We start from the raw sequence: 24,926 nt of genomic DNA, 5'->3' as shown, positions 1-24,926 counted from the left end.
AGACCGGTGACACGCGCAGATTCTGTCTCTGTTCGCAGATTTCAGATAGGAGACAGTGCAGACTGTAGCAGACTTCGAGCTGAACAGCAGGTTGCATCGCCGAGGTGGAGACACGCAGTCCAGCGCACTGCGCTCGTGTATATATCTGCATATCTTTGTATTCAGCACACTTTATACAGCAGATCTTCATCTTCCAGTGTCTCTTTCTCTCTCTTCTCTCTCTGCGTTCTCTCTCTCTCAGTCCTACGCTTCCGCACCACTGCACTCTGACAATTGGACCCCGTGCAATTTGGGGCTTTTGCGATTTGGGCAAAATTTGTGCAGCATTTGGTCATTTTATGTACATGCAGGTTGAATTCCACGCAATTTGGACATCAACACTTGGTAAAATTTTGGGGTTTTGCTGAAATTGCTTTATTTTGGCAAAATTTGACAGTCCTATGCATGACAGAGAAAATGCAGATGTGTGTTTGACGATTTCAAGCACAAAATTTTGGGGCTTTTGATCGATCGTGTCAAATTTTATGCCCGTGGGTATACATATAACAGAAATTGGAGCTGAAATTTTTGGATTTCTCATGTAAAGTGATGTACATGCCTTTTGGAACAGCTGTAATCAGTTGGATAATGCTGTAGCACTTGGTTTGGTACTTTTGAAAACTGAATTACAGATTTGAAATCTGTACTTCTGCGTGGTCATTTATTGCTGATTGGTACTTGTTTGTACCTTGGTCACTTGGGTGACAATTTGGGCCTGCATTTATTGGTTTTTTTGTCACTTTTGAGCTGAAAACCATGTCTGGCAGCAATGATAGCAGTAATTTAATGCATATAAAGAAGCTTGAAGGCGCATATAATTTTGCAGTGTGGCAAAAACAGTGCTACAATATCTTGTTTCAAAATAAGCAAGCAAAGCCGATCAAAACTAAAGGGACAAAGCCTGTGGACATGGATCAGGATGATTGGGATGAGTTGAATGAGCTTGCACGCTCAACCATGGAGCTATCGATTTCTGATGCCTTGCTCTTCAACATTGAAGATTTGGATTCTGCATATGCTATATGGACTAGACTGGAAGAACTGTATGCACAGAAGAGGACTGCAAGTAAAGTGTATTGGCTGAAAAAGCTTATGGATTTGTGGATGAAAGAAGGTACAGCAATGTCTACTCACTTGAGTGAGTTTAACCCCATTTTCAGCCAGCTGGTTGCCTTGAAGTTCACGATTGATAAGGAATTTAAGGCTACTTTCTTGCTTTGCACTCTACCAGAGAGTTGGGATACATTCAGGACTGCCATGAGCAATTCTAATGTGATCCTTTTGTATGATGATGTAGAGAGTGCTCTACTTATGGAAGAGATGAATCGGCAGAACAATGCATCCAGCAAGTCTTCCAGTGCTTTGCATACTAGGGGAAGATCACAGCAAAAGGGCAAATATGATGGCAAGGGACGCAGTAAATCACGTGGCAAAGATGTTGAATGCCATCATTGTGGCAAGAAGTGTCACTTTAAACGTGATTGCTACAATGGAAGAAAGAGAAAGGAAAAGATAAAAAGATAGATGATTGCAAGGAAGAGAAGAAGGACAGTCAGCCTAAGAAAAGGAGTGTAAAAATTGAAGAGGTGAATGTAGTCACTCATGACAGTGACAGTGGGAGTGATGTACTCTGTCTCTTCACATTTTAATGCACATGCTCTACTTGCAGATACAGATGATGACATGCATACCTGGATTCTTGATTCAGGTGCTTCTTTTTATGTCACCCCTCATCTGAGTGGTTTTCTGCATATACAGGGGGCCGACATGGTGTTGTCCATCTTGGGGACAACTATGCATGTGAGATTGCAGGTATTGGTAGTGTGCAGTTATAATTTCAGCATGGCTCTGTCTTTACACTTTAGCATGTACGGCATGTACCTCAGGTCAAGAAGAGCTTGATCAGCATAGGGCAGCTAGATGATGATGATTTTCATACCACCTTTGGTGATGGAAAATGGAAGATCTGTAAGGGATCTAGGGTTATTGCAAGAGGTTGCAAAAGTGATATGTTGTATCTACTTCATGTATCTAGTGTGCATGACCATGTTGTTGCCGTGATAGAGCAGCCAAGTGTTTCTTTGTGGCATGGTCGGTTGGGACACATAAGTCAAACAGGAATGAAAGTGCTTTCTCGTTTGGGTTACTTGCCTTGTCTTCGTTATGCTGATTTTGAGCACTGTGATCATTATATTTATGGCAAACATGCACAAACTTCTCACAAAAAGTCTTTTTCTTTGAAATCTTCTCCTCTAGAGTTAGTACATTCAAATGTATGTCAAATGCCAGGATTATCTTTAGGGGGAAAGAAATATTTTGTCACCTTTGTCGATGATGCTACACGGAAAGTATGGGTTTACCCTATACGTAGCAAGGATGAAGTGATTGACAAGTTTAAAAAATTCTTGGCATTGGCTAAAAATCAAACAGATAAGACACTTAAGTGTCTTCGCTCTGACAATGGTGGGGAATATGTGTCCAAAGCCTTTCACAATGGTGGGAATATGTGATAGCAAAGGGATAAAGAGGAAGCTCACTGCCCCTCATAATCCACCCCAAAATGAAGTTGCACAGCGTATGAATTGGACCATCCAGGATAAGGTTCATACGATGCTGTCTCATGATGCATTACCCCATGGTTTTTGGGCAGAGGCTGTTATGACAGCCGTTCACTTGATTAATTGGTCACCAAACAAGTCTTTGGGGGGGAGGAGTTCTCCAAGAAGCGTGGTCGGGCAAGCCACCTTCATATGCTCATTTGAAAGTGTTTGGCTCCGAGGCTTTTGTGCACATTTGTAAAAAAAAAAACGCAGCAAACTTAAGCCAAAGTCCTGTCAATGCATTTTCTTAGGATATGGTGACGAGGGTGAAATGGGGTATAAATTGTGGGATCCCAAGAAAAGGAAAATAGTACGTAGCAATGACGTTATCTTCCGGGAAGATCGCATGCACAAACAACCCGAAGAGACTGAAGAGGTCCGCAGGGTTGTATTCCGGGAAGAAATACCTTTTGGATAGCAAAATGTGCCCGTTGTACAACCTGAACCTGTAAATGTAGGAAATGATGCTGGAAATGATCAGCCAGCTATTGCCCATGAAAATGAGCTATTACATGTGCAGGCACACCCAGGACAGTAAGCTGTAAATGTTGATTTGCAGGCTGAAATGCCAGGACAGCATGCTGAAAATGGAAATTTGCAGGAACAGCCAACAAACAATGACCATTGGGTTAGGAGATCGTCTAGGGCTACTAGACAACCTGACAGATTTGTTCCTGGTGCAATTAATGTGGCTGAGTGTGTCATGTTGACAAACTGTGGTAAACCGTCTTACTTCAAAGAAGCAATGGACAGACAAGATAGCAAGAAATGGTATAAAGCCATGCTGTCAAAGATGAAATCTCTTGAAAAAAATGGCACTTGGGACTTGGTGCAGTTGCCTAAAGGGCAGAAAACCCTTCCATGCAAATGGGTTTACAAACTAAAAGTCACTTTTGGTTCCTCACCAAAGTACAAAGCAAGATTGGTTGCAAAGGGGTACAAGCAGGAGCATGGAATTGACTTTGATGAGATTTTCTCTCATGTAGTCAAGATGACTACATTGAGAACCATTTTTGAGCTTGGTTGCAGTTGAGGATATGGAACTCATACAAATGGATATAAAGACTGCGTTTTTACATGGTGATCTGCATGAAGACATATATATGCAGTAGCTTGAAGAGTTTGTTAAACAAGGGAAAGAACAAATGGTATGTAAACTCAAAAGGAGTTTGTATGGGCTGAAACAAGCACCAAGAGAATGGTATCATAAGTTGATACATTCATGCAGTCCCTAGGCTTTTATAGAAGTCAAGTGGATCACTGCTTGTACACCAAGAAGGTAGCAGATGGCAACCTGATTATCTTGGTTTTGTATGTTGATGACATGCTGATTGCTGGCAGGGATACTCATGCCTTGGATTCATTGAAGCAAAGTCTTCATGGTAGCTTTGACATGAAGGATCTGGGTGATGCAAATCACATTCTTGGCATACGAATACTCAGAGATAGATCTAAAGGTTTGCTCTATCTATCTCAGCAAAAGTGTTATCTCCAAAGTTTTGCACCATTTCAATATGAAGGGGGGGGAAACAATTGGGGTTCCATTGCCTCCATATATGAAATTAAGTGCAGAGAACAGCCCTACATCTGATGATGAGAAGGCTGAAATGGCCAAGATACCATATGCTTCAGCTGTTGGCAGTTTGATATATGATATGGTTGCTACACGTTTGCTTTTGCAGTGGGAGTGGTTAGCAGATACATGGCAACCCCTGGCAAGCAGCATTGGGATACAGCGAAAGGTGTTATGAGATACCTCAAAGGCACAAAGGAGTTGTGCATCTGCTTTGGAAAGCAGAAAGCATATGTTGTTGGCTTTATGGATGCAGACTATGTTGGTCATGCGGACTGCAGAAAGCCCACTTCTGGGTATGTGTTTACTTTCACAGGAGGAGCAGTCTCTTGGATCTCCAGGCTACAAAAGTGTGTTGCATTGTCTACTACAGAGGGAGAGTATGTAGCTGCCACTAAGGCATGCAAGGAGGCTTTATGGCTTTCACGTCTGGTGGGAGAGCTTGGAATCACGGAGTTACCTGTTCTCCATTGTGATAGTCAGAGTGCTATCATGCTAGCACGGAATCTTGTCTTTCATGCAAAGACAAAGCATATACAAGTGAAGTATCACTTCATTAGAGATATACTGGACAGCAAGAGCATTGAGCTTGTCAAAGTGCATACAGATGATAATCTTGCAGACCTTCTCACGAAGGGTCTTTCAGCAGAGCGGTTTGCTCATTGGCGACTAATGATGGGAGTTGGATAGATATATTTATTTCAGCTTTGTACATACTTAGACTTAGCTGATTATTTTCTCCTTTTAAGGCACATTGCCTTTAGGTGGAAGGTTGTTGGGAATAAAGGGCCATCGTGCCTTTTATATGTGCACGGATGTGAACACACCCTTAGCACATTGTACTTTCATACATATATCTATCTAAAACCTAAAGTGGGACACTCGTCATTGTACCGAAAAAAAACGTGTTCACTCTATACTCTGCCCTCTAGCACTCTCCCTATCTCTCTTACTACGCATAACGACTGTCTGTCTCGATCTCCGTGCCTAATCGATTCCTTCACATTTCAGATGTTGTCCCCAACTAATTCTTAAATTGGTTATCAAATTTCTCTTCCTCTTGTTGATCATTAACTTCAAGAGGCCTAGAACAACCCACATCTTGGTCCAACCCAATATTAATTGCTTGCTACCCATGTTGAGTGCCTTGTGTAAGATTAGGCATTGTACATTTGTGAATATTAAGATTGAGAGGCATCATCACCACTTCATCCCATCTCACTGTATGAATACATTCTTGTTGTAATGCTCAACTAATGACAAATTCAACACTAAAGCAATATTATTGACTTCCTGTCAGTTGCTTTGAGCGCACCAATTCAAGGGAGTTGAAACCAACCTTCCTTTTGTGGAAAGGGTCATAATGACCTGATTTAACACTGATTACAGCAAGTATAAATTTCACATGAGCTAAAATACAGACATTACCAATCAATCTTGGACAATAGACTCTAAGTTGACTCCAAAACTGGTGCCCCTTGTGGTATTTGTTTAGCTTCTATTAAAATTGGATGAAGTATAGTAAGATTTCATTTCAATCTCCTCCACTATCCAATCTCTTGTGTTGTCAGATAGAATAACTATTTTAGGCTCTAGCAAAGTGTTATTTGCAATTAACCTTGGAGCAAATCTTGGACTTAATACCAATATTCAAGGAAAAGTTGCTCCTGAAGATCCAGCAAAAGCAACAAGTTCTCAAGGATAAATTAGTTTAGGATCAGGCAATTTATGAATGTTAGGCAGTCATACCAACCCAACACAAGGTTGTGGATTATCATGTGCCCACTATTGAAGTTGTGGATGGGGAATCTTATTCCTTGAACCTACATATTTTCCCACCAAGCATGAGAAACTCCTACCAACCCCATTTCAAGTTAGGATAGTAGACAAAAGGAGTTTACATCCATTAGGTATTCTTAAGAAACGGCAAATTAAAGTGGCTGATACTAACCCTTCAATTTTTTACCATGGGACCCAAGTTGGCTGAAACCCTAATGTCTATTGTAAATTACGTTTTACAAGAGCAAATGCTCTATTGTCCATCTTCTATGGCTAAAATCTGTTGTAAATGGCTGAGAATGGATTGCTCATAGACCATAGAGAAAGCTAAGGAAAGAGAAATTTCTGATTTTTGTCATGAGAAAGTGTTAAGAGCCAGCTTCTATTTGCAATGAAACAGCAATAAATGTTGTTGGCCAGCAGCCTAGAGGCCTCAAATGGATGTCACCCAGCCCTAGATAGAATCTCTAGTTGTTGTTCTCCTTGTTGGAGTCAATAATAATCTACTCTAGGAGCTGGTTGGAAATGGCCAAAACGTGTTGGTACATGCTTGGGCAGTACTCTCTCCTTCTCCCTCAACCTTTGCAATGCATTGTAGTGGCTGGAATGACCCGCCCACCGGCCTCTAATAGCCTTTCCTTCACTTGCATGGGCAAGTTTTGCTAAGTGGTGGCTAATTAGATTTTTCAACCATTTAATTAATCTTTCAAAATTAATAGTTCTAAAATTTAATTTAGGCCTTTGTCCCTACCTAGAAAATTAGCAATGTCCATCTACAATTAAATTGGCTAGGCGATTTGACTTCTAAGCAATCATATGCATGAATTGACCCTTGAATTATTAATGCCTAGATCCTAATCTCACCACTTACACTTATTGGTAAAATAAACACCCTAAGCCAAAACTAATACCAACCACTACCTAGTACTTATTTAGTATAACTTATTACAACTTTTGCCTTTCACACCAACTGATACCTAGGGGTCCTTGACCCATCATTGTGGATTCAACTGTCTTGCAGAACACATGCACCTCACATTTGCATGTTTCATTAATAACTAAATCTAATGCTAAGCAAAGCATTACAAAATTCACATCCTTGTGATAGCATGCCATTGAAATTTGAACTTGGGAATCAAAGTCCTAGGCGTGTCCAGCAACTAGGCAAGAAATAGAAACACATCTACCACTAGAGATCTTAATATAGTGGGTCATGTCCTTTGTGGCGAGATCTCTAATAAAAAGCCTCCATATTAAAACTTTCCCTTGGTAGGGAAGCTTAGACCTCCACAATCAAAGTATCACACTACTCTTATCCTCAACCATCTTAAGATAAACCTAATTGGTCAGTGGTTTCAAGAAATTATCTAGCCGTAGAATAGCTTGGCCCAACTATGGTGATGAAGGTTGAAGGCAAGCAATATGGAGTGCCAACAAAGTCATTTCTCCAAGCGGGTCCAAATCAACTTGTACCCTTGATGAAGCTAAAAGTATTGATAGATACGATTAAAAGATTGAACCCAAGATTGACTAGAAATGACATCATCTTGTATAGTTCTCAAACCTAGTCACTGCATCCTATTAAACCTATCACCTTCATCAAGCAAGTCAAGCAACCTAGATAACACCAAAATCTCAACTTGCAATGAATTAGCCTCCTTTCTAGGATGAGGGGGTTGCCAAATAGTGAAGCAAAGAGTCTCCTACCATGAAGCAATTAAGTGCAAAAGAAGAAAACACTATTTGGTTTTGACTACACGAGGCTTGGATTCTAGTGTGACCATATGAGCTACCAATTTCTTGAATGAAAGCCAAAGCAATGTCTACCCAAGGATGATGTTCACAATTGCTACAAGGCTATCCACAAAGCTATCCTATGAATCTTGATACCCAGTAGGGCAGCACTACCAAACGCTTTGGCATGGTCATTGGTAGACATATAGCTGACCCAAATGACTTACTTTTTTCGCAGCATAAAATGGATGGGCTACAGCAATTCTTGGGATGACTTTTGTGTCCAAGGAAGCAAAGACAAGAAATAGGGAGGTCATACTTACCATCACTATTTGTATGACTTTGAGGCCCACATGTAGGGGCTAGCACTGAGATTTCCAATACATAAACTTGTCATGAATGCATGAAGACATCCGATCGAGCATTGCCCAAGGAACCACATGCAACCCAATGGGATATGCCAAGTGTCTAGCGGTCCCTTCGAGAGGAACAATCCCACACTACCAATCCAAATCATGGAGGTATCTCTCTGTACAACTAATATGAGTGAACTTGTATGCATTTGTTGAGGCTTGAGGCTAGAACAAATAGTCTCCAAGTGGCTATTGCCCTATCTAGTTAGAGTTCTTAGTCTTGAGAAACATAAATGACTCATTTTCAAGAGATTATTATAGGACTCAAAAGTTTAGGTCCACTAGCTTTGGGTTTGGGTTGGTAGGGTAAGATTGTTCATAGAATCAAGATCCATAAAATCCGCCCATCGGTGGATTTTTTTGGTACCACATCATATGCATAGTATAATGACAAGTGGAATCAATATCAATGAATGTTCCTTGTGAACCAAACCATCCACATCTGAATCCTCTCCCTCACCTCATCCCTTACAAAAGGGCAGCCCTCCCTCTCATCTCATAATCACAAATCAGCCTTCATGTTCTTCAATCTCCGTCTTTTAAGCTCAAGCCTCATCCACCTTCCATTCAAGCTCCATCAATACTTCAACCTACTCTCCCTCTCTCTCTTCCTCTCCCACTTTAACATACTCTCTCCTCCCTCTTTCACACTCTCTCCCACACTTTCATCCATATCTCTTCCTCTCCTCTGCCCTTCTCTCTCTCTCTCTCTCATCCACATTCTATCTTCCTCTCCCTTTTTCTCTCACTTTCATCCATACTTCATCTCCTCCCTTTCCCAATTGTCCCTACCTCTGCCTCTCCCTCTCCTCCTTTCTCTATATGGAGCTACAAGAGATCGACCACAGAGACTCACATACCCATAGGGGCCAGCAAGTCATTGCTCAAGTTGCAAGCACTTGTACCACCACTGCACCAGCCATCAAGACCTATGACAAGGAGGCTTTGGGAGTTACACTATTGCATGTGCAACTGTTGTAGAGAATCCTCCACTTAGAGAGCTTGAGTATGATGATGGTGGGAATGTCATCAATAATGATGACTTTGGTGAGCATTGTGAGGCTCCTTTTAGTGAGAGTGACTCTCCACCTTTTAATGTATTTGAGCTTGATGATGAGGAATCCTAAGTCATTTTGTATTATGTCATTTTGAGTTATTTTATGAGCATGAAGTGATAGCATATGCCATGGCAAATGCCCTTTTGTATACATCATTCTGGAATAGAACACGACTCCAATTTCGACTCTTGTATGACCTTGTAAGTGTTTTCTAAAGTCTAGTTCATGAAACTGTGTACTTTCCATGATCTATCTTTGAGTCGCATGTTTTGTTTGTGTGTAAGTTATTTTATATGTATTTTTAAATGAATGTACAAAACAATGTATTTAATTATAATTTTTTTGTACATTCGATATTGTACGTATCCACGTACTAAATGTATCGTACGAATTGTACAAAACCACCCCATAGCTTATACTCAAGCAAACTCATAAGTTGTCTCATGCTACATCACATCATGTACCGCAAAAAATTATTCATGTCACATGGTAGTGCATGACATCTCACATATTGCATACTTTGCCTCACTTCATAGTTAGGGTTAGGGTTTGTGGTTCTGTAGAACATGTGCGGGAAATCCTAGTCTGTACATGGTAAATCCCAGTGTGTTAGTTGTGCTAGAAAATTATCCTTAAATGTTGCTGTGAAATTAGGAAGTTGCAGCACAGGTGTAGGCCCTTTCGTTCATTTCTCTGTAGCATATGTTATCGATCATATAGATATGTCAATCTTGTCAAGTCCAAGTTTTAAGTATTCAAATCTGATTGTAGTGATTGTACTGTACCTATCATGAGGAGAAACACTTGTACTTGAGGACTGCAGAGGATATGGATGAACAAGGTAAAGACGTCTAGTTTTAATGCATGAATTCAGGAGCATATTGGGCAGGGATTTGCAGTGTTGCAATTGAGAATATTAAATTTCTTCTTGTTAATAGCAGTTCATTGTTCAAGCATACATTTTATGGTTATGTACTTGTTGCAATACACTGTGCTTGGCATCTTAAGTAGTATTGAATGATATCTATCATCATCTAATACTCAGTATTGTACTTTACAGGCCTTACGGCAAGGAACAGCATTGATTCGCATATCTCAGCTTCGAAATCCGAGTGCGGTTGACTATGTTTTGGTGTGTTATCATTCCCATCCTTATGTTCTCAAGTATATCATAGGGACTATCACAGTGTTAGTTTGAAGTGGACACTCAGCATGCCTTTTGAGCAATCCATCAATGGAAGCTGTATAGATCCTTCATCTTCTAGATTGTTAATGTCTGAATTGACTTGTAATGACTGAAAACAGATCCATGTCGGAGCTTTCATAAATCCCAGGAATCCAGTTCTACATGTTGGTGGGCAAGTGAATTTCTCCCTTGCGGGAAAGGGTCAGTGCACCTTTTGACTTAATATGGAAACTTAATTCTTTTTCCAGTCTCCAGAGACCGGGCTACTTATCAGGGACTCTGTTTAGCAGGCTCAACTGAACATGGAAAGTGGCTGAGTAGCAATCACGATGTGTTGAAGGTAGATGAGAATACCGGTGAAGGCATTGCCGTGAGTGCAGGTTTGGCATCTGGTAAGTTCCATCTGGCATCCTGTCCAAGCTTCGAGTATCTAGCAGGGAGGATATTGTCTCAGTTATTTATAGATACGCCAAGCTTCCGATGGAAATTCTGAGCTTATTTGGAGGCCCGTTCAGGAAATAGAAGACAATCGCCTCCCTCTGACGAGAGAAGCCAATCTTGCTTTAAATTGAGCAAATATTTTCAAAATAGATGCTTTTTCAAACAGATGTATCTTGGTGTTTGTGGACATTGCACTTTCTTTTCTGTGATTTGTGACGAATTCCACAATTTCTGCTAAACATTGTGGCTGACTTCACACCTTTTTAAGTTCGTTTGGAGTAGCATTTCCAAATGCATGCCCTGGATGGTCTTTTTGTGAGACTTCACCATCCACATGACCTTCATCAGAATAAGGTGGATCACTTCAAGAATGAGTATCCTAACATCAACTGAAGACTTGCAGTGCTCAATTTAAGCTTTGCAACGCACCCTTAGGAGAAATTGCTTTTTGAATGCCGAAAAGAATCAACTTTTGATCAACAGTGTTGATGTTAGGACCCGTTTTGAGAGGATCATGGTGAAAGTGCTCATTTAGAAATGCTACCCCAAACAATCTTCAGCTGATACCAAAAGGTGAAGTCTCTATTATGTATGGTGAAAAGCATGGGTCCTGCATATCATGGAATAGCAAGCATACTCTTCTTACTGTTTTATTTTGTTTATTTGGGACACTCAAAACACACATCCCTCCTCCCACAACACACACACACAAACACAGAGAGAGAGAGAGAGAGAGAGAGAATATTTACTACTGAGAGAGAGAGAGAGAGAGAGAGAGAGAAAAAAAAGAGCGCGAGATCTGACGATGGCGTCCCTGCGTCGCGCCGTCCTGCCCTCGCCTGATCCTGCGCGCCCGCTTGTCCCCTTCATCTGCGCTGTCGCAGCGTGAAGTCGTGTCCCTCTCCCTCGAAGCGCCCGTGTTCCGCCCTGTTGCTGCCCGGCGTGACGTCCCGCCCAGTCGCTGACGTGCCCAGTTGCTGCTCGCGTTCCGCCCAGTCGCCTGCAGTCCTGTGCCTCCTCGACCTTCTTTGTGCTTGTTCCCTGCGCCGCTAACGACATCCATCGCGACCTGTTCTTCACGCCCTACGCCTGCCGCCGCCTTCTTCGCTTGGCGCCCTGTCCACCACCGCCTCTGACGCCCTGCTTTAAACGCCCTGTCCACGGTCGCCCTTGCTGCCCTGTCCCTTGACCTCGACGGATTCCTGCCCGGCACCTCAGCCTGTCCCGTCGACCTTCCGCTCCTGCACGGTGCCAGGTACAGCTCAGCTTTTATTAGCTGTCTTTGCAGAATACACCCCTGGACAGCGCATCTGTACAGACCAGCGGGCGAGAGAGAGAGCGGGCGAGAGACAGGGTCAGTCCTCCTTCAAGATCAAATTGTCATACGATGGCTGGTTTGGATCTGGATTTCATCGACCAAACAATGGCAGCACTTGGCCCGGATTCTGATGCCGAGGAACCTGAGGACATGGTTCCGTGCAATGAAGAGATGCCCCCTGGTCCTGATATTCAGCCTGCGGGTAAACGTCCCAAGCATACTCCGGAAGAGATAGGTGTTCCTCAGGATCGTTCGTATGCTCAGGTTGCCTCGGATCCTGTGGACTCCCAGGATGTTGACTGGGAGCATTTGCTGGAATTTGCCAACACGTTGCTTGGCGATTACGTTCAACATAATCAGGAAGCCTTTTCCGACTCAGCGCCTGAAGATGTTCTAGACGCCACCGTGGACCCAAAAACTGTCCTGCGCTCCTTTTCAGTATTTTATGATCGCGCTGTGATACTCTTCTTCACTGGTCGAGTCCCCCTGCTTTCACGTATTCGCCAGTGGCTGCACAGTCTGCTCCAAGGGGAATGTGTTGAAGAGATTTTGTTGGCTCCCGGGGGTTTTTTGAGGTTCTGTTGAAATCAGAGACGCACCGTGCTGCTCTCCTGTCTAAACTGCCTTTATTTTTTGAACGCCGGTTGGTTCATGTGGTTCCATGGCGTCCAATGGCAGATTTCCAACGTCTGCTGCAACGTGAATGCCCTGTATGGGTAGAAGTGGAAAATTGCCCGGCTGTTTATTGGCCACTCTTGAAGGATGCTATGGCCGCGGTGGGCACTGTTCTCGTCCCTCCCAGTCTCCGGACAGTGAATCGCAACCGCTTGTGTATGCTATGGGACACTGCAAGAAAAAGGCCTGCTTGGTTGCGCCTTAATTGCTCGGGCATGCATCCGTTACACTTTCGATTGAAATGGGGCAGTTTCGCAGGGCATTGCTTTTCCTGTGGACAGTTGGGGCATTTCATGGCTGAATGCCCGGAACAGCAACATACCTCCGATGTTGGCCATGCAGCGCTGCCCACGGAAGATATGGTGTGTGATGCCCCGTCACTGGATACTATCCACCAGCCCCAAGTTCAGGCTAAAGGTAAACAACAGCTTTCGGGTCTAGATTCCCATGCCACTGATTGGGTGGAAGTACGAGCAAAAAAAGGCAACAGGGTTGTTGCTGGCATGGAAAATACTGTGTCTACTCCCTCACAAGATTCCATGCGTACATATATGCGCCGGAAGGAAATGTTGTCTTCTGAGCGCGCTGCCCCTGCTATGGTTTCCTCTGCCCCACGTCATCAGCCTGCCAGGAAAATGTATTCAGATCGTCCAAAGGGTCCCCCTGCTAAGCTGGTGTTTGATGCCAGAGGTAATGTCATTACCCCATGGGACCGTCGTTACCCCCGCTTCAACCCCAAGCCAGCAGATATGCCGTCTACTTCCAAATCTGGTCCTCAGAACTCTTTTGCTGTGTTGGCGGATTTCTTGGACGAGGGAGTCCTGGACATTCTTGCTGACAAGGTCAAATCAAGGCAAGCGGTGCCTCGTACATGATTTGGTTTTAACTACACATGAAAATAGCCACGTGGAATGTGCGAGGCATTTGTTCTCGCCACAAACAACATGCCATGTGGGCGGTATTGCACGAAAATCAGTGGGATGTCCTGTGCGCTGTTGAGCACAAGAGTCACGGTGAAGCCGGAAAAGTAGTGGATTGCAATGGCTTTCGACTGTTCTATGCAGGGACTAAGGCCATGCATTATTCGGGGGTGCTCATGATTGTACATGACAAATATCAGCCTATGCTTATTAAAAATGATGTTCATGGCCGCTTTTTGGTGATTGAAATTTTATTCCAAGGGGAGATCTTATGGTTACTCGGCCTCTATGCTCCGAATGATTCGTTATCTCGTCGGGAGCTTTGGCAGACTTTGCAGACCTCCTTGTCACTTGGTAGACGAGGCTTCTTCATGGGGGATTTTAATATGTGTGTGGATTCTTCCCAGTCCACATCGGAGCATTCGGTGATGGACGCTCCTGAAAGTCGTATGTGGCATGAGTTGGCTCTTTCTGTTCTTAAGCAAGATCTTTGGTCCTGGCTACACCCGTCTTCTACAAGGTTTACTTTCCATTCGGCTCAGTATGCAACAACATGGTCACGACTGGATCGTATGTATATCATGCAGAATGATGACTTTCTTCCTGAGATGCTCGACATCAAAGTGTTGCAGCAATATGCTTTGTCAGACCATTTCCCTCTGCAGCTTGAGCTGCATGCACAACCCATTGCACCTTTCAAGCGATTTCTGGACCGACTCCCTTTGCGCTTCAACTCATCTTACCTGAAGCATGCACTCTTTCAGGGCTATATGCAGCAATTGATTGACCGATTTCTCTTGGACTTCTCTTCTCAGGGCACTGCGTCTTTTGAAAGATTGCTCTCTAATGTACAACGGATTGCTCGACAGTATGGGATTTATCATGCCTCTCTTTGTCGACAGCGTCGCAAGGCAGCAGAGGATCTGCTGGCTTTGGTTCGTTCTCTGCTGGTCGACACTCCGGATGATGCATTTCTGCTTGCACTAGACATGCGGGTGGCTGATCTTATTAAAGCTTTCCAGTTAAAATCATATCAGCAGGCCAAATTGCAACATCTGACGGAAACTTTGCAAGATAGTGCATGTCAGACCCATAAGTTCTTTCGAGCGCTCCATGCCTCTCCTGCTCGAGAAAATATGACCAGACTGGAGGATGTAGAAGGCCACCTTATCCTGGATCCGCAGACTATTGTGCATATGTGCAGAAATTATTTCCATGACCTTCTCGGTTCCACCTCTCCCCCTTCGGCCCAAATTACTCAGGCCCGTTCGGCTTTTTATGACCTGGTCCGTAATCAGCTTCCGCAGGACATGCAAACTACTATGGAGTCCGATATTTGCGAGGCAGAGGTTATGGACGTCTTGTTACACTTACCCAAGGATAAAAGCCCGGGTTGGGATGGTCTCACTAATGAGTTCTTTGAAGCTTTTGCTACCCAACTGGTGAAACCTTTGCAGGCCTTGTTCCAGCAGGTGTGGGAAACGGGGATCATGCCTTCCTCATGGAAAGAAGGCCTCATTAAACTGCTTCCAAAAGTTCCTTCGCCATCTAAGTTGACACAGTGGCGCCCAATTTCTTTGATGGGCTCAATATACAAAATCTTTTCCAAAGTAATGGCGAATCGGCTCCATAAGCATCTCCCGGCCATTGTGCACCCTCTACAGTATGGTTTTATTAAGGGCCGAAATATCCTGCACAATGTATTGAATGCTCAACTGGCAATTGATTATGCCAGGCATTCCAATCAGGAAGTCGTACTGATTCAACTGGACCTGGAAAAGGCTTTTGACTATCTAGACTGGTCCTTCGTTGCTGAACTTATGTCTGCTATGGGCTTTGGTCCGCGGATGTCTAGTCTCATATACACTATCAGCACTGCAGCGTCTTCGCGGGTCATGCTGAACGGAGGTGTTACTGAGCCCGTTGTCCTTGCCCGCTCTATCCGGCAAGGATGCCCTTTGAGCCCTCTATTTTTTGCCCTTGCCACACATCCAGTTCTTTCGATGTTATCTCATATGGCAGCCTCTTCTCAGTTGGCAGGACTGTCACTTCCCACAGGACAGCACTTCATTGGCCAATCCCTGGCGGATGATACTTTTATGATTTTGCGTGCGGACAGGGATAACCTTCGAAGAGCCTTGGATGTTTGGGCCCTTTTTGGTCAGGCGTCCGGCCTTCGCATCAACGCACTCAAATCAGCCATTCTCAGCTGCACGGAGTCCGATTTGCACTCCTTGGACTGGCAGGGTCTGGTTGTTCCTCGTGGCTCCATCGTCAGGCACCTTGGGTACCCTTTGGGTGTGGATGTTCCCCCAAAGCAACTGCTGCAGTGGATTTCTCAGAAAATGGTGGCTAAGTTTATGTATTGGAAATCTCAAGCCTGGCCTTTCCATGTTCGTCTCAAAGTGGCCCAGACTATTATGTTGCCAATGCTCACATATTTCTTACCTTTGTTGCCCTGGACTACTACGACTCTCAATGCTCTTACTCAGTCCATTCGTTTCATGCTATGGAAGAAAGACTCATTGCATGCAGGTATTTCTTGGATCTCTTGGTCGCATGCGTGCACTCCTAAACGCATGGGTGGCGGAGCTATTTTAGATGCCCAAACTCACATGCAGGCACTCCGTTGGTCGCTTTTCCGCGCCATGTGCTCGGATCATCATCCATGGGTCGATATAGCCCGTTATTTCCTTGAGGGCCAGGGGCTTCAACATGGCAATACCCAGATCCGGAGTTCTTGGTGGCATGTTCTTAATGCTGATTCGCGGTTCTCCAGCTCTTCTTCGTTGCTGCTCACTCATTTGGTGTGTTCTTGGAAACACGTCCTCCAGAAGGCCCAGTGGCATCCAGCGGAGGATCGCTTGGCTGCTAATTCTTTTCAATTGGAGTTGCTGGCAGTTTCCCGTTTACTTGCATGGGAAGGTAAACAGGACCTCAGACCACAATTCAACCGGATGGCCCGTTTGGGTTTGTCTTCCGTTGCGGATGCCACCCTTGCCAGTCGTAATGTGCTTATATCTTTTCGTACAGCCAGGCGGCTTTTCAGGATCCCTCGTGGTTACAGGCCTTTATGGGAACAGCTTTTGCGGGTGCTCCAGTGCAGACAACCCTTTCCTGCCCTTGCTTCAGATCATCCCTGGCAGGATTGGGACCTACAAGGCCGGCTGACTTTAAGCAAAGCCTCTGCTAACCAAGTGTATCATATTCTGATTAAAGATCATCAATGGCTCGTCACCAAAGTGAATGCTTTATGGGGATTACGTAAATCCCGGTCATGGTGGAGGGAAACTGTCATGGCGGGCTGGTTGAACAAGACACCCTTCAAATGTAAAGTTTTTCTTTGGCGAATGATGGTTGGTGGTCTTCCGCTTGCTTCGGCTCTCTCCAAGCGACGAATCTCCAATGGCCACTGTTTCTTTTGCACCACTGCTGTGGAATCTGCCCGCCACCGATTTATTTCTTGCCCCATCGCAAAGAAAGTCTGGTTATTTATGTCGGCTGTCTGGCAGGGAGTGGTTGGTTCCACCCTGCGCCCCTTTGATTGGGTTTTCGGTCAGCCCAAATACCCCGCTCCTGCACAGCCACATATGAAGCTCGTGTATCATTTTCTTCGATATTGGGGCTGCTGGCATAACTGGACCGTCCGGAATGCTTTTCTTTTTGACTCCGCCTATAATATTCAGCGGCATATTGCTAGGCTTAAGGGCCTCTTGTATTGGCAGTTGGATCTTCTCCGGCATTCTGATTTGCTCTCTAGGGAGGACTTACGCCCCTGGCATAGGGCAATTTCCTCTGCATCTTTGCCATGAAGTTGTAACTTGTAGCACTTAGAACCTCTTCACATGATGACGTAGACTGTCGTCATGTATCTTGTAATCTAGTCTTGTATTTTTTTCGTAATTAATATAATTACCTTTTACGAAAAAAAAAAAAGAGAATATTTACTACTTATTTCAATTGTCTTCATGAAAAGAGAGAGAGAGGAGAATAATTCTCTTAGTTGCACCTTGGGGTACAACTTCCCTGAGGTAAAATTACAAAGGTCTCATAAGGGGCTGTTTAATACATCATAAATGCAATGGTTGAGTGAATAATCAATCTGATGGCCTGTAATTGCTTAGCATCTTGGGCTCTGCAATTCACAGAAATTTGCAGCTGCATGATTTATTTTTCTTCCTCCGTTCTGCAGTGAGCTATAACAGCTCTCATTTGATGGCATACACGACAGCCACTGTTATTCAAATCACTTCCATTTCTATTAAGCCACCTGAAGGGCAGATTAACAATGTGGGAGTGCCAGAGGAAGGCTACCTCTTTTATGTTACATTCAGGTGCAGTCTCTTAAACATAAGTCCTAACCAGATTCATTGCTCTAAATATTTGTGTTCAGATTTTCCTAGTCCTCTGCTTTAATCAATCTCTTAAACTACATTGCAATCTCGGTTTTAGTTCTAGTATTTTTTAATGCAGTGATCAACAAGGCCAAGATGTGGGACTGGTTGCTCGACATCACAAAGTTGCATATATGTGTCACATAGAGCCATCATTTATTGGGTAAGTGGCTTCTATTCTTCTGGTGATGACCTGATTTATGAAGCAGCATAAGTGGTGAATGTGAAAAACTTCCTTTGCAGGCGGTGTTTTCCATGGGTTGACTTTGATGAAGGGAAGGCATACTGTGTTTTCCGCCCATACCCTCCAGAGAGGCTCTTCTTAACAATGCAGACTCTGAGGGAAGATGCAATATCAAACGTAACAGTTGATGTTAAAGGGTTTCCAATCATCAAAATGCGTGTTGAGGCCCTTGGAACACCTGAAGTTGGTTATGTATCTGTTCCTTTTGCTGGAGGTTTTACAATTCTTGACAACCCTAAGAAGGTCTGGTTTCTTGACTATTATCAGGCTATGTGCATAAGAAATATCTGAACTGTTGAAGCACTGCATAAGCTTTTAAATTTAAATCATGCTGAGAGGCATACTGCTGCCCTTTAATCCCACTGTACGTCCTATGCAAATAAAAGGCCTCCACTCCCAAATGTGAGAGATGGCATTCCCTCATCTTGTTGAAATTTTGCCTGCAGCTTCCCATCTGGCAAGTACCCACGTGCAGATGTCGCATACTGCTCAGTATGCTGTCGGCATCTTAGTTTCTCAACATAATTTGGCAACATCCTTGTAGCCGTGTGGCTTTTCTGAAGTCTAAAATCTGGTCTCTGTCATGTACTTGACTTAGGTCTTCAGTACTTTGCTATTTTATCTTTTTGCAGCTTTATTCGTCCCTTCCAACAGATTCAAAAAAATTGACTGTTGTTGTAAAATATGGCAACACCCTCGTAGCCGTGTAGCATTTCTGAAGTCTAAAATACGGTCTCTGTCAAGTACTTGACTTAGGTCCTTCACCACTTACTACGCTATTTTATCTTTTTGCAGCTTTATTTGGCCCCTACAACCAATTCAACAAAATTGACCATTCTAGGAAATGCAGGTAAGTTTTTACAGAAGCAAACACTTCATAGATGCTTTGCAACAAAATATTTGAGATGTTCTAGTTACAAACGCTCTATGATCATGTAGGGGTGGAGATATCTTGGACCAGAACTGATGCACTAGACATAAAGAGACTTAACAGTGAAAAGGATGCATATGGATATGGAGGGCAAGCTGTGTTTGAGGTGCGGAACATAAAACAATCAATTTTGTTTTTCATTTGACATGATTTTTATGTGCAGCCTATGGATGATTACAGTTGCGTAGATGTTTTATCCAACTTTATTTTCAGTGATATCTGACAGCAGCTTCTGTCAATTAAAATGCATTCCTTAACACATCAATACTGATAAGTCGCTTGTGCAGTGGCCAGCCTTACAGAACTATTTTCTTTTGCTTGTCTGTTGTTTTAGGTTAAGGTAATTGATGACAAACAGCCATTTTCAAGCGACTTAACGTTTACACTGCCAACTACAGGTATGTGAAAGTTGTGTAGACCTCTCTATCTGACTTTGTTGACAACATTTTCACTCAATGCCCCATGTAAAGCAGGTCAAGCAGAGAGAGTACGAGTGGAGTATGATGTGAAGGAAAGGCAAAATGGGGCTCTACCACAAAAGATTCTGACAGCTGCTATTGTTACTCTGATTCTGGTGGTGCTGCCTCTGATAGCTTGTGCACGTTTGCTTGATATCCCTCGGCGAGTCCAGCAAGAGGGCCATGCACAGTTGGAGCCTTCCTCAGAAACTCGGCCAAGGAGCCCTGTAAGCTTGTCACCAAGCATGCAGCCAAACCGCTTTGAAACTCCACAACCTGTATCTTCAAGTAGGAGTCCTCCCCAACCTTACACAGAGTATGTGAGCAAGACCATAGAGAAAACACCCTATTTCAAGAGAGGTGTCAGGCTATTCGACCCCTCAAGAACATACTGAAGGCTTACGTTTCTCCACTGGTGATGGTCAGGTTGATGGAGACTGCTGGGAAACAGCAGTGCTGATGTCCATAAAATTGTCCTAGACAAAGTTAGGTGGATTAAAAGGGTGAGCCGTGTCCTCTAGCTTGGCAGTGTTATGTACAATGTACTATACGTCATAGCATTCAGAGCTTCACAGCATGAATTCTCGTGGGTGCCCCTTCACAAAAATTGTATTATACTTGAGTGGCTGTATATTTTCGTGGGTAACCCTTCGCCTGGTGTTATGTAATATAATTGACTGTATATGGTGCTTGAGACCACCAAATGCACTACTTGTATTGTTGCATGTGGCTAACTCCCATGCTGGCTTATCAAGTCTCTGTCATTGCTTTAGAATCATAAAGCTCTCTCTTTGAGAGGAAAAATATTTAGTAAATTGCGAAGTACATTGGGGATGATGTCATTGGTTATCAGGTGTTGCTTTTGGTTGTTGCTTGAGAGGAGCTGAAATTTTATATCGGATGTAGATGGTTTGATGCTTAACCTTATTGACCCTGAGGAATGTTTGCTAAACAGATGCTTCAGAAAAACGTCTAGGAGGCTTGGGCTGTTCTATGCATGAAAGACCCTATAATATGCACTAGCTGAATCAACAGTAGCTCAAATTAATATTGGATGCGAATGGTTTGATACTCAAATTTATTGATCCAGGAAATGTCTTGTGGATTGCTCTCATCCCTCTGTCACGACCATCCCCTGAAGTTTGTAAATATGTTGACTGCACTGGATAGTGTCAAGAGACAGATTTGGCAGTCACTTTTCCAAGCTGAATGTCATACATCATGGATATGGCTGCATCTTAAAACTGCAATTACCAACTTTTGGTAGCATTACAGAAAACAATAGAGACCAATACCTAAAGGTACACAAAAAGTTGTAGGATGTAGGATGAAATTTGTTACATATGGTCATTAGAAAATACATACAAAATTAAGGGATAGTCTACTAAATATTACTTTTTTAACATGAGAGTGGGCTACCCATGAGTGTCACATGGCATTATCTATTCAATACCATTGTAGTTTAGAAACAACAAATGTCTTTAGTTGATTTATCAATAGTGAGTCATGAACTATAACAACGGATCATGATTGTAGGACCATGGTATGGCAAGTCACAAGTACCAAGTGGTAAGTATGAAAAGTAGTAGATACAAAAAGAACTTAAAGGTTAATAGTTAAAGTTGAGCTTTTTGTGATATGAAGGCTCTATGAAGGGGTTGGGGCATTGTGATAAAGGTAGAGAACACATAGATACTTCTAGAGGTAGCAAAAGGAAAAGAAAATAGTCATAGCTATGCACAAGGAATGAGAAGAGGAAGAGAGGATGTAGAAGTATATAAAGGTAGATGGAGAAAAGCAGTAGAGAAGCTTATGTGAGAGATGGAAGAGGTGATAAGTGAGGTAGAGAGGTCAATGAGAGTTTTTATTTTTTTTAACTAAAAAAGGGACAAAAAATGTACAAATTGTACGCTTCTAGTTAAACTCAATAGATTAGTACTATATGGATATCTTTGTGGACTGAATGTAACCATGCTATGATCCCAAAGTGATTGCATCATTTGATTTTTGTTCAAGCAAAATCTACGAGTTTAGAAAGCCTTCAAACCTAAGATAGGTGTTTAGGTAAATTATGAATTGTTGCTTAGAAAACCTTGCATTATGAAATTTAAAACTCCATAGGTAGGTGTAATTGTTTTGTTTTGCTTTATTAAATCTACTTTTGTAGATGTAGCTCTTTGAGAACTCAATTCAAGTGCAATACATTCCAATTACTATTCCAACAAAACCTTGGAAGATTTAGAAGTAAACACCTTGGAGTTGAAAGGCACATTGTACTTGTACTAGTTTCCTTGGTAGACAAAACTAGAAAAGAGATGATTGTTATAGGTGCAAGTGTGAGAATTATCAATTTTTCATGACCTTAAGCATGGGATAGTTTAGTCTTGAAGAATCACTCAATTAACATCAAAGGTGTAGTTACTTGAAAACTGCACACATTTAGCCCATATAGAGATGGAACATAGAAGACTTTGAAGGTTGGCTCTGAATTTATCTTCATTATGTTCAAAGGCGATGTGCAGTATTTTCATATAACATGCAATTGAAACATCTATCATGTATTGAGGATGAGAGTGGTTGGATATTATGTACTTGTAATTGTTGATCTTTCCTTCTCAAAGATGGAATAATACATGTGGGCTGATGTGGCATTAAGTATCAAGGCAGATCTAGAATTGGCTCATTAAATAGAGCCTAATGATCTACCCTTTGTACTAGTCTTTGTGATGCTCAATCGGCTCATCACAAATCACTAGATTGCCATGATTAATGTACAAGACTCAATGGGACAAGTCATGTAATGAGTTTGAGCTAATTAAAGAATTATAGTTTCTAGAGGAAGGCTTAAGTACAACAATTTAGCAAGACTTAGACCCTTGGGAGAGCTCTTGAAGGTTTCAACATGGACTTGGTCTAAGGTGCATGACTCAAATTGAATTTACATCACAAGAAAAGGAATCATACAAATCAAAGGATGGACCAATGGATAAATCATAGAGTAGATCTTAGTCAATCCTTCAAAAAGCATAATTGGATTGTTAGTCCACAGTCGTGTGAGCTTCATATTAAGTGAGGGTGGTCATAACTGTTAGATATCCAAGACTATAACAAGGTTATACTCAACTACATAAGTGATTGCCAATCCTATCCTAATCAAGAGAAAAGGAGTGACTCTTTAGAGTCACACTTTGAATCAAAAATTAGCACTGATAATAACTAGAGATTTTAAATCTATTAAGCATACCAAAAGAGATTTTCCCTATCAATTGAGGTGAGGAAAGCAAAGGAAATTGAGGAATACCAATGACACTCAGATGGGACTAAAAAAGAAACCACACAATTTGTGTAAATAATCCACGATGTTCAAACAAAGGAAATAGTCATAATGATGCTAGGGGCTAAACATGAAGGAGACACCATCAAATCAATCCAATGGGTTAACAAGGTGAAAGAGGTAAATATAGCTAGAGAGTTAAAAACCTTGTTACAAAGATCTCTTAAGGGAGTACTCAAACGTGTTTATCTCATTATAGGACTTGAAATTGATACACACCATTCCAATGGTAATTAACACCAAACTTGTAAAATAATGGCCACATTAGATAATCCTAAAGTATACATATGCAATCAAAGAGGAGCTTGACAAGCTTCTCAATGTTGGGTTCATGTACTAAATTGAAGACACAAATTGGGTGTCACTCATGGTTAAGTTTCTCCAGAAGAATGGTGAAATTTGATCGTATCAACTATAAGAAAGACAATGCCACTACTAAAAGGGACTAGTCACTTGGATTTCCAAATCAAGTCAAGTTCAATTCCATCTATACAATAACCACAAGATTGCCTTTGCCACAAAATGGGGGGATTTTAAAATAACTTTTCATGCCATTTGGCTTAACAATTGCTTCGATAACTTTCCAAAAGTTGATATGTACCATCTTCAAGGACATGCAAAGTAATTTAGCATAAATCCATGTCCTTTATCTCTAGTTTAAATGAGCAATTAGACAAGATCATGTAATTCTAAGAGTATCGTCTTTATTTGAACCATTTGAAGTGCCACTTTTGAATTAAACATGTATATATTCTAAGGGATTGTTTATGAGGAACAAAATTGTCACATATTCTTTTAAAGTAAAGGTTATCACATTAATCTTTCACTACCAATAAATGCCAGGGAATTCAATGTCTTCTCAGCAATACTAAATATTATAGGCAATTTGCTTTAAGTTATGCTATCATTGCTAGATCTTTATATAAATCACTTGCATCTTTTGAGTGAGCTGATAAATGCCAACATTTATATGAAACTTTGAAAATGGCTTGAATATCGATATCATCTTACATGCCCCAAATTGATCAACTAATGTACCATACAAAAATTGATGCATTTAATATTGCTATCAAATAGTTGTGTCGACCTAGAGAGCATAGTATGGACTTCTTAGTGAAGTTTGCAAGCATGCAACTCACCAATGTAGAAATGAATTACTTAACAATGGAAGTGGAAGGATTGGTGCTTGTATATACTTTGAAGAAGTTTTAACACTTTGCTCTATCTTATTAACAAATCTTGTGCAATCAAATACATTGCGAGCTAGCTACTCTTATTGATTGAATTTGAGTGGTTGTTTGAAAAGAGCAACATAATCATATGATAGAGGACATGTCATAAATTCCAAGTACAATGTATCATAGATAATTTGTAGGATGCCTAGCTCTTTCAAACTGAGCAAGAAATGGAGTTATTCGAAGAATACCTAATCTCTTATTGGGCTAATGACATTATGCACATTCTCAAGCATGGATTTCTAACTACTTGATGAAGAAGGCGAGGCTCATCCATCTTCTCCTCAAAACCCAACCATCTCATTCTAGACTAGTTGTATGAATTAGGGTAGGATGGATTGTTGAGAATATGTGTATGCAAACAGAAGATGTAATATGTGCTCCAAGAAGCACAGAAGGGAGAGAATCAAGACATTGCAACTTGGACACAATGGCACGTAATGTGCATGAAGTTCAATCATAGTGGCCTACCTTATCTAAGAACATACACAATTTGTAAAGCATTGTATGAGCGTTAGCGAACAAAAGTGCTAATCATGAAGGACAAGATGGACCTAACACTAATCATATCCCATAATCCCTTCAAAAAATGAG

General features: G+C 42.1%; 1 protein-coding gene across 4 annotated transcripts in view; it reads left to right on the top strand.

Annotated features, from left to right (window-relative positions):
* Positions 1 to 20,859, top strand: part of EMB3012 (embryo defective 3012) — a 184,440-nt gene extending 163,581 nt beyond the window's left edge. The window contains exons 28-37 of one of the 4 annotated variants that reach the window (XM_087699842.1): positions 10,257 to 10,328; positions 10,502 to 10,583; positions 10,670 to 10,774; positions 17,929 to 18,070; positions 18,210 to 18,293; positions 18,374 to 18,617; positions 19,170 to 19,224; positions 19,314 to 19,411; positions 19,640 to 19,703; positions 19,779 to 20,859. In XM_087699842.1, the coding sequence (XP_087555968.1) occupies positions 10,257 to 10,328; positions 10,502 to 10,583; positions 10,670 to 10,774; positions 17,929 to 18,070; positions 18,210 to 18,293; positions 18,374 to 18,617; positions 19,170 to 19,224; positions 19,314 to 19,411; positions 19,640 to 19,703; positions 19,779 to 20,158 (1,326 nt within the window). In that variant the 3' untranslated portion in view covers positions 20,159 to 20,859. Of the gene's footprint in view, positions 1 to 10,256; positions 10,329 to 10,501; positions 10,584 to 10,669; positions 10,775 to 11,318; positions 11,365 to 17,928; positions 18,071 to 18,209; positions 18,294 to 18,373; positions 18,618 to 19,169; positions 19,225 to 19,313; positions 19,412 to 19,639; positions 19,704 to 19,778 lie in introns of those variants that run through there. The other 3 variants (XM_087699844.1, XM_087699845.1, XM_087699846.1) reach the window with 3 other exon arrangements.
* Positions 20,860 to 24,926: the final 4,067 nt, after the last annotated feature.

Source organism: Lygodium microphyllum, chromosome 19 (assembly GCF_053477565.2).
Source record: "Lygodium microphyllum isolate KBCC chromosome 19, Lygodium_microphyllum_v1.1.10, whole genome shotgun sequence".
NCBI lineage: Eukaryota > Viridiplantae > Streptophyta > Polypodiopsida > Schizaeales > Lygodiaceae > Lygodium > Lygodium microphyllum.
The sequence above is the reverse complement of the archived record's forward strand: the minus strand, read 5'-3'. Positions and strand labels throughout refer to the sequence as shown.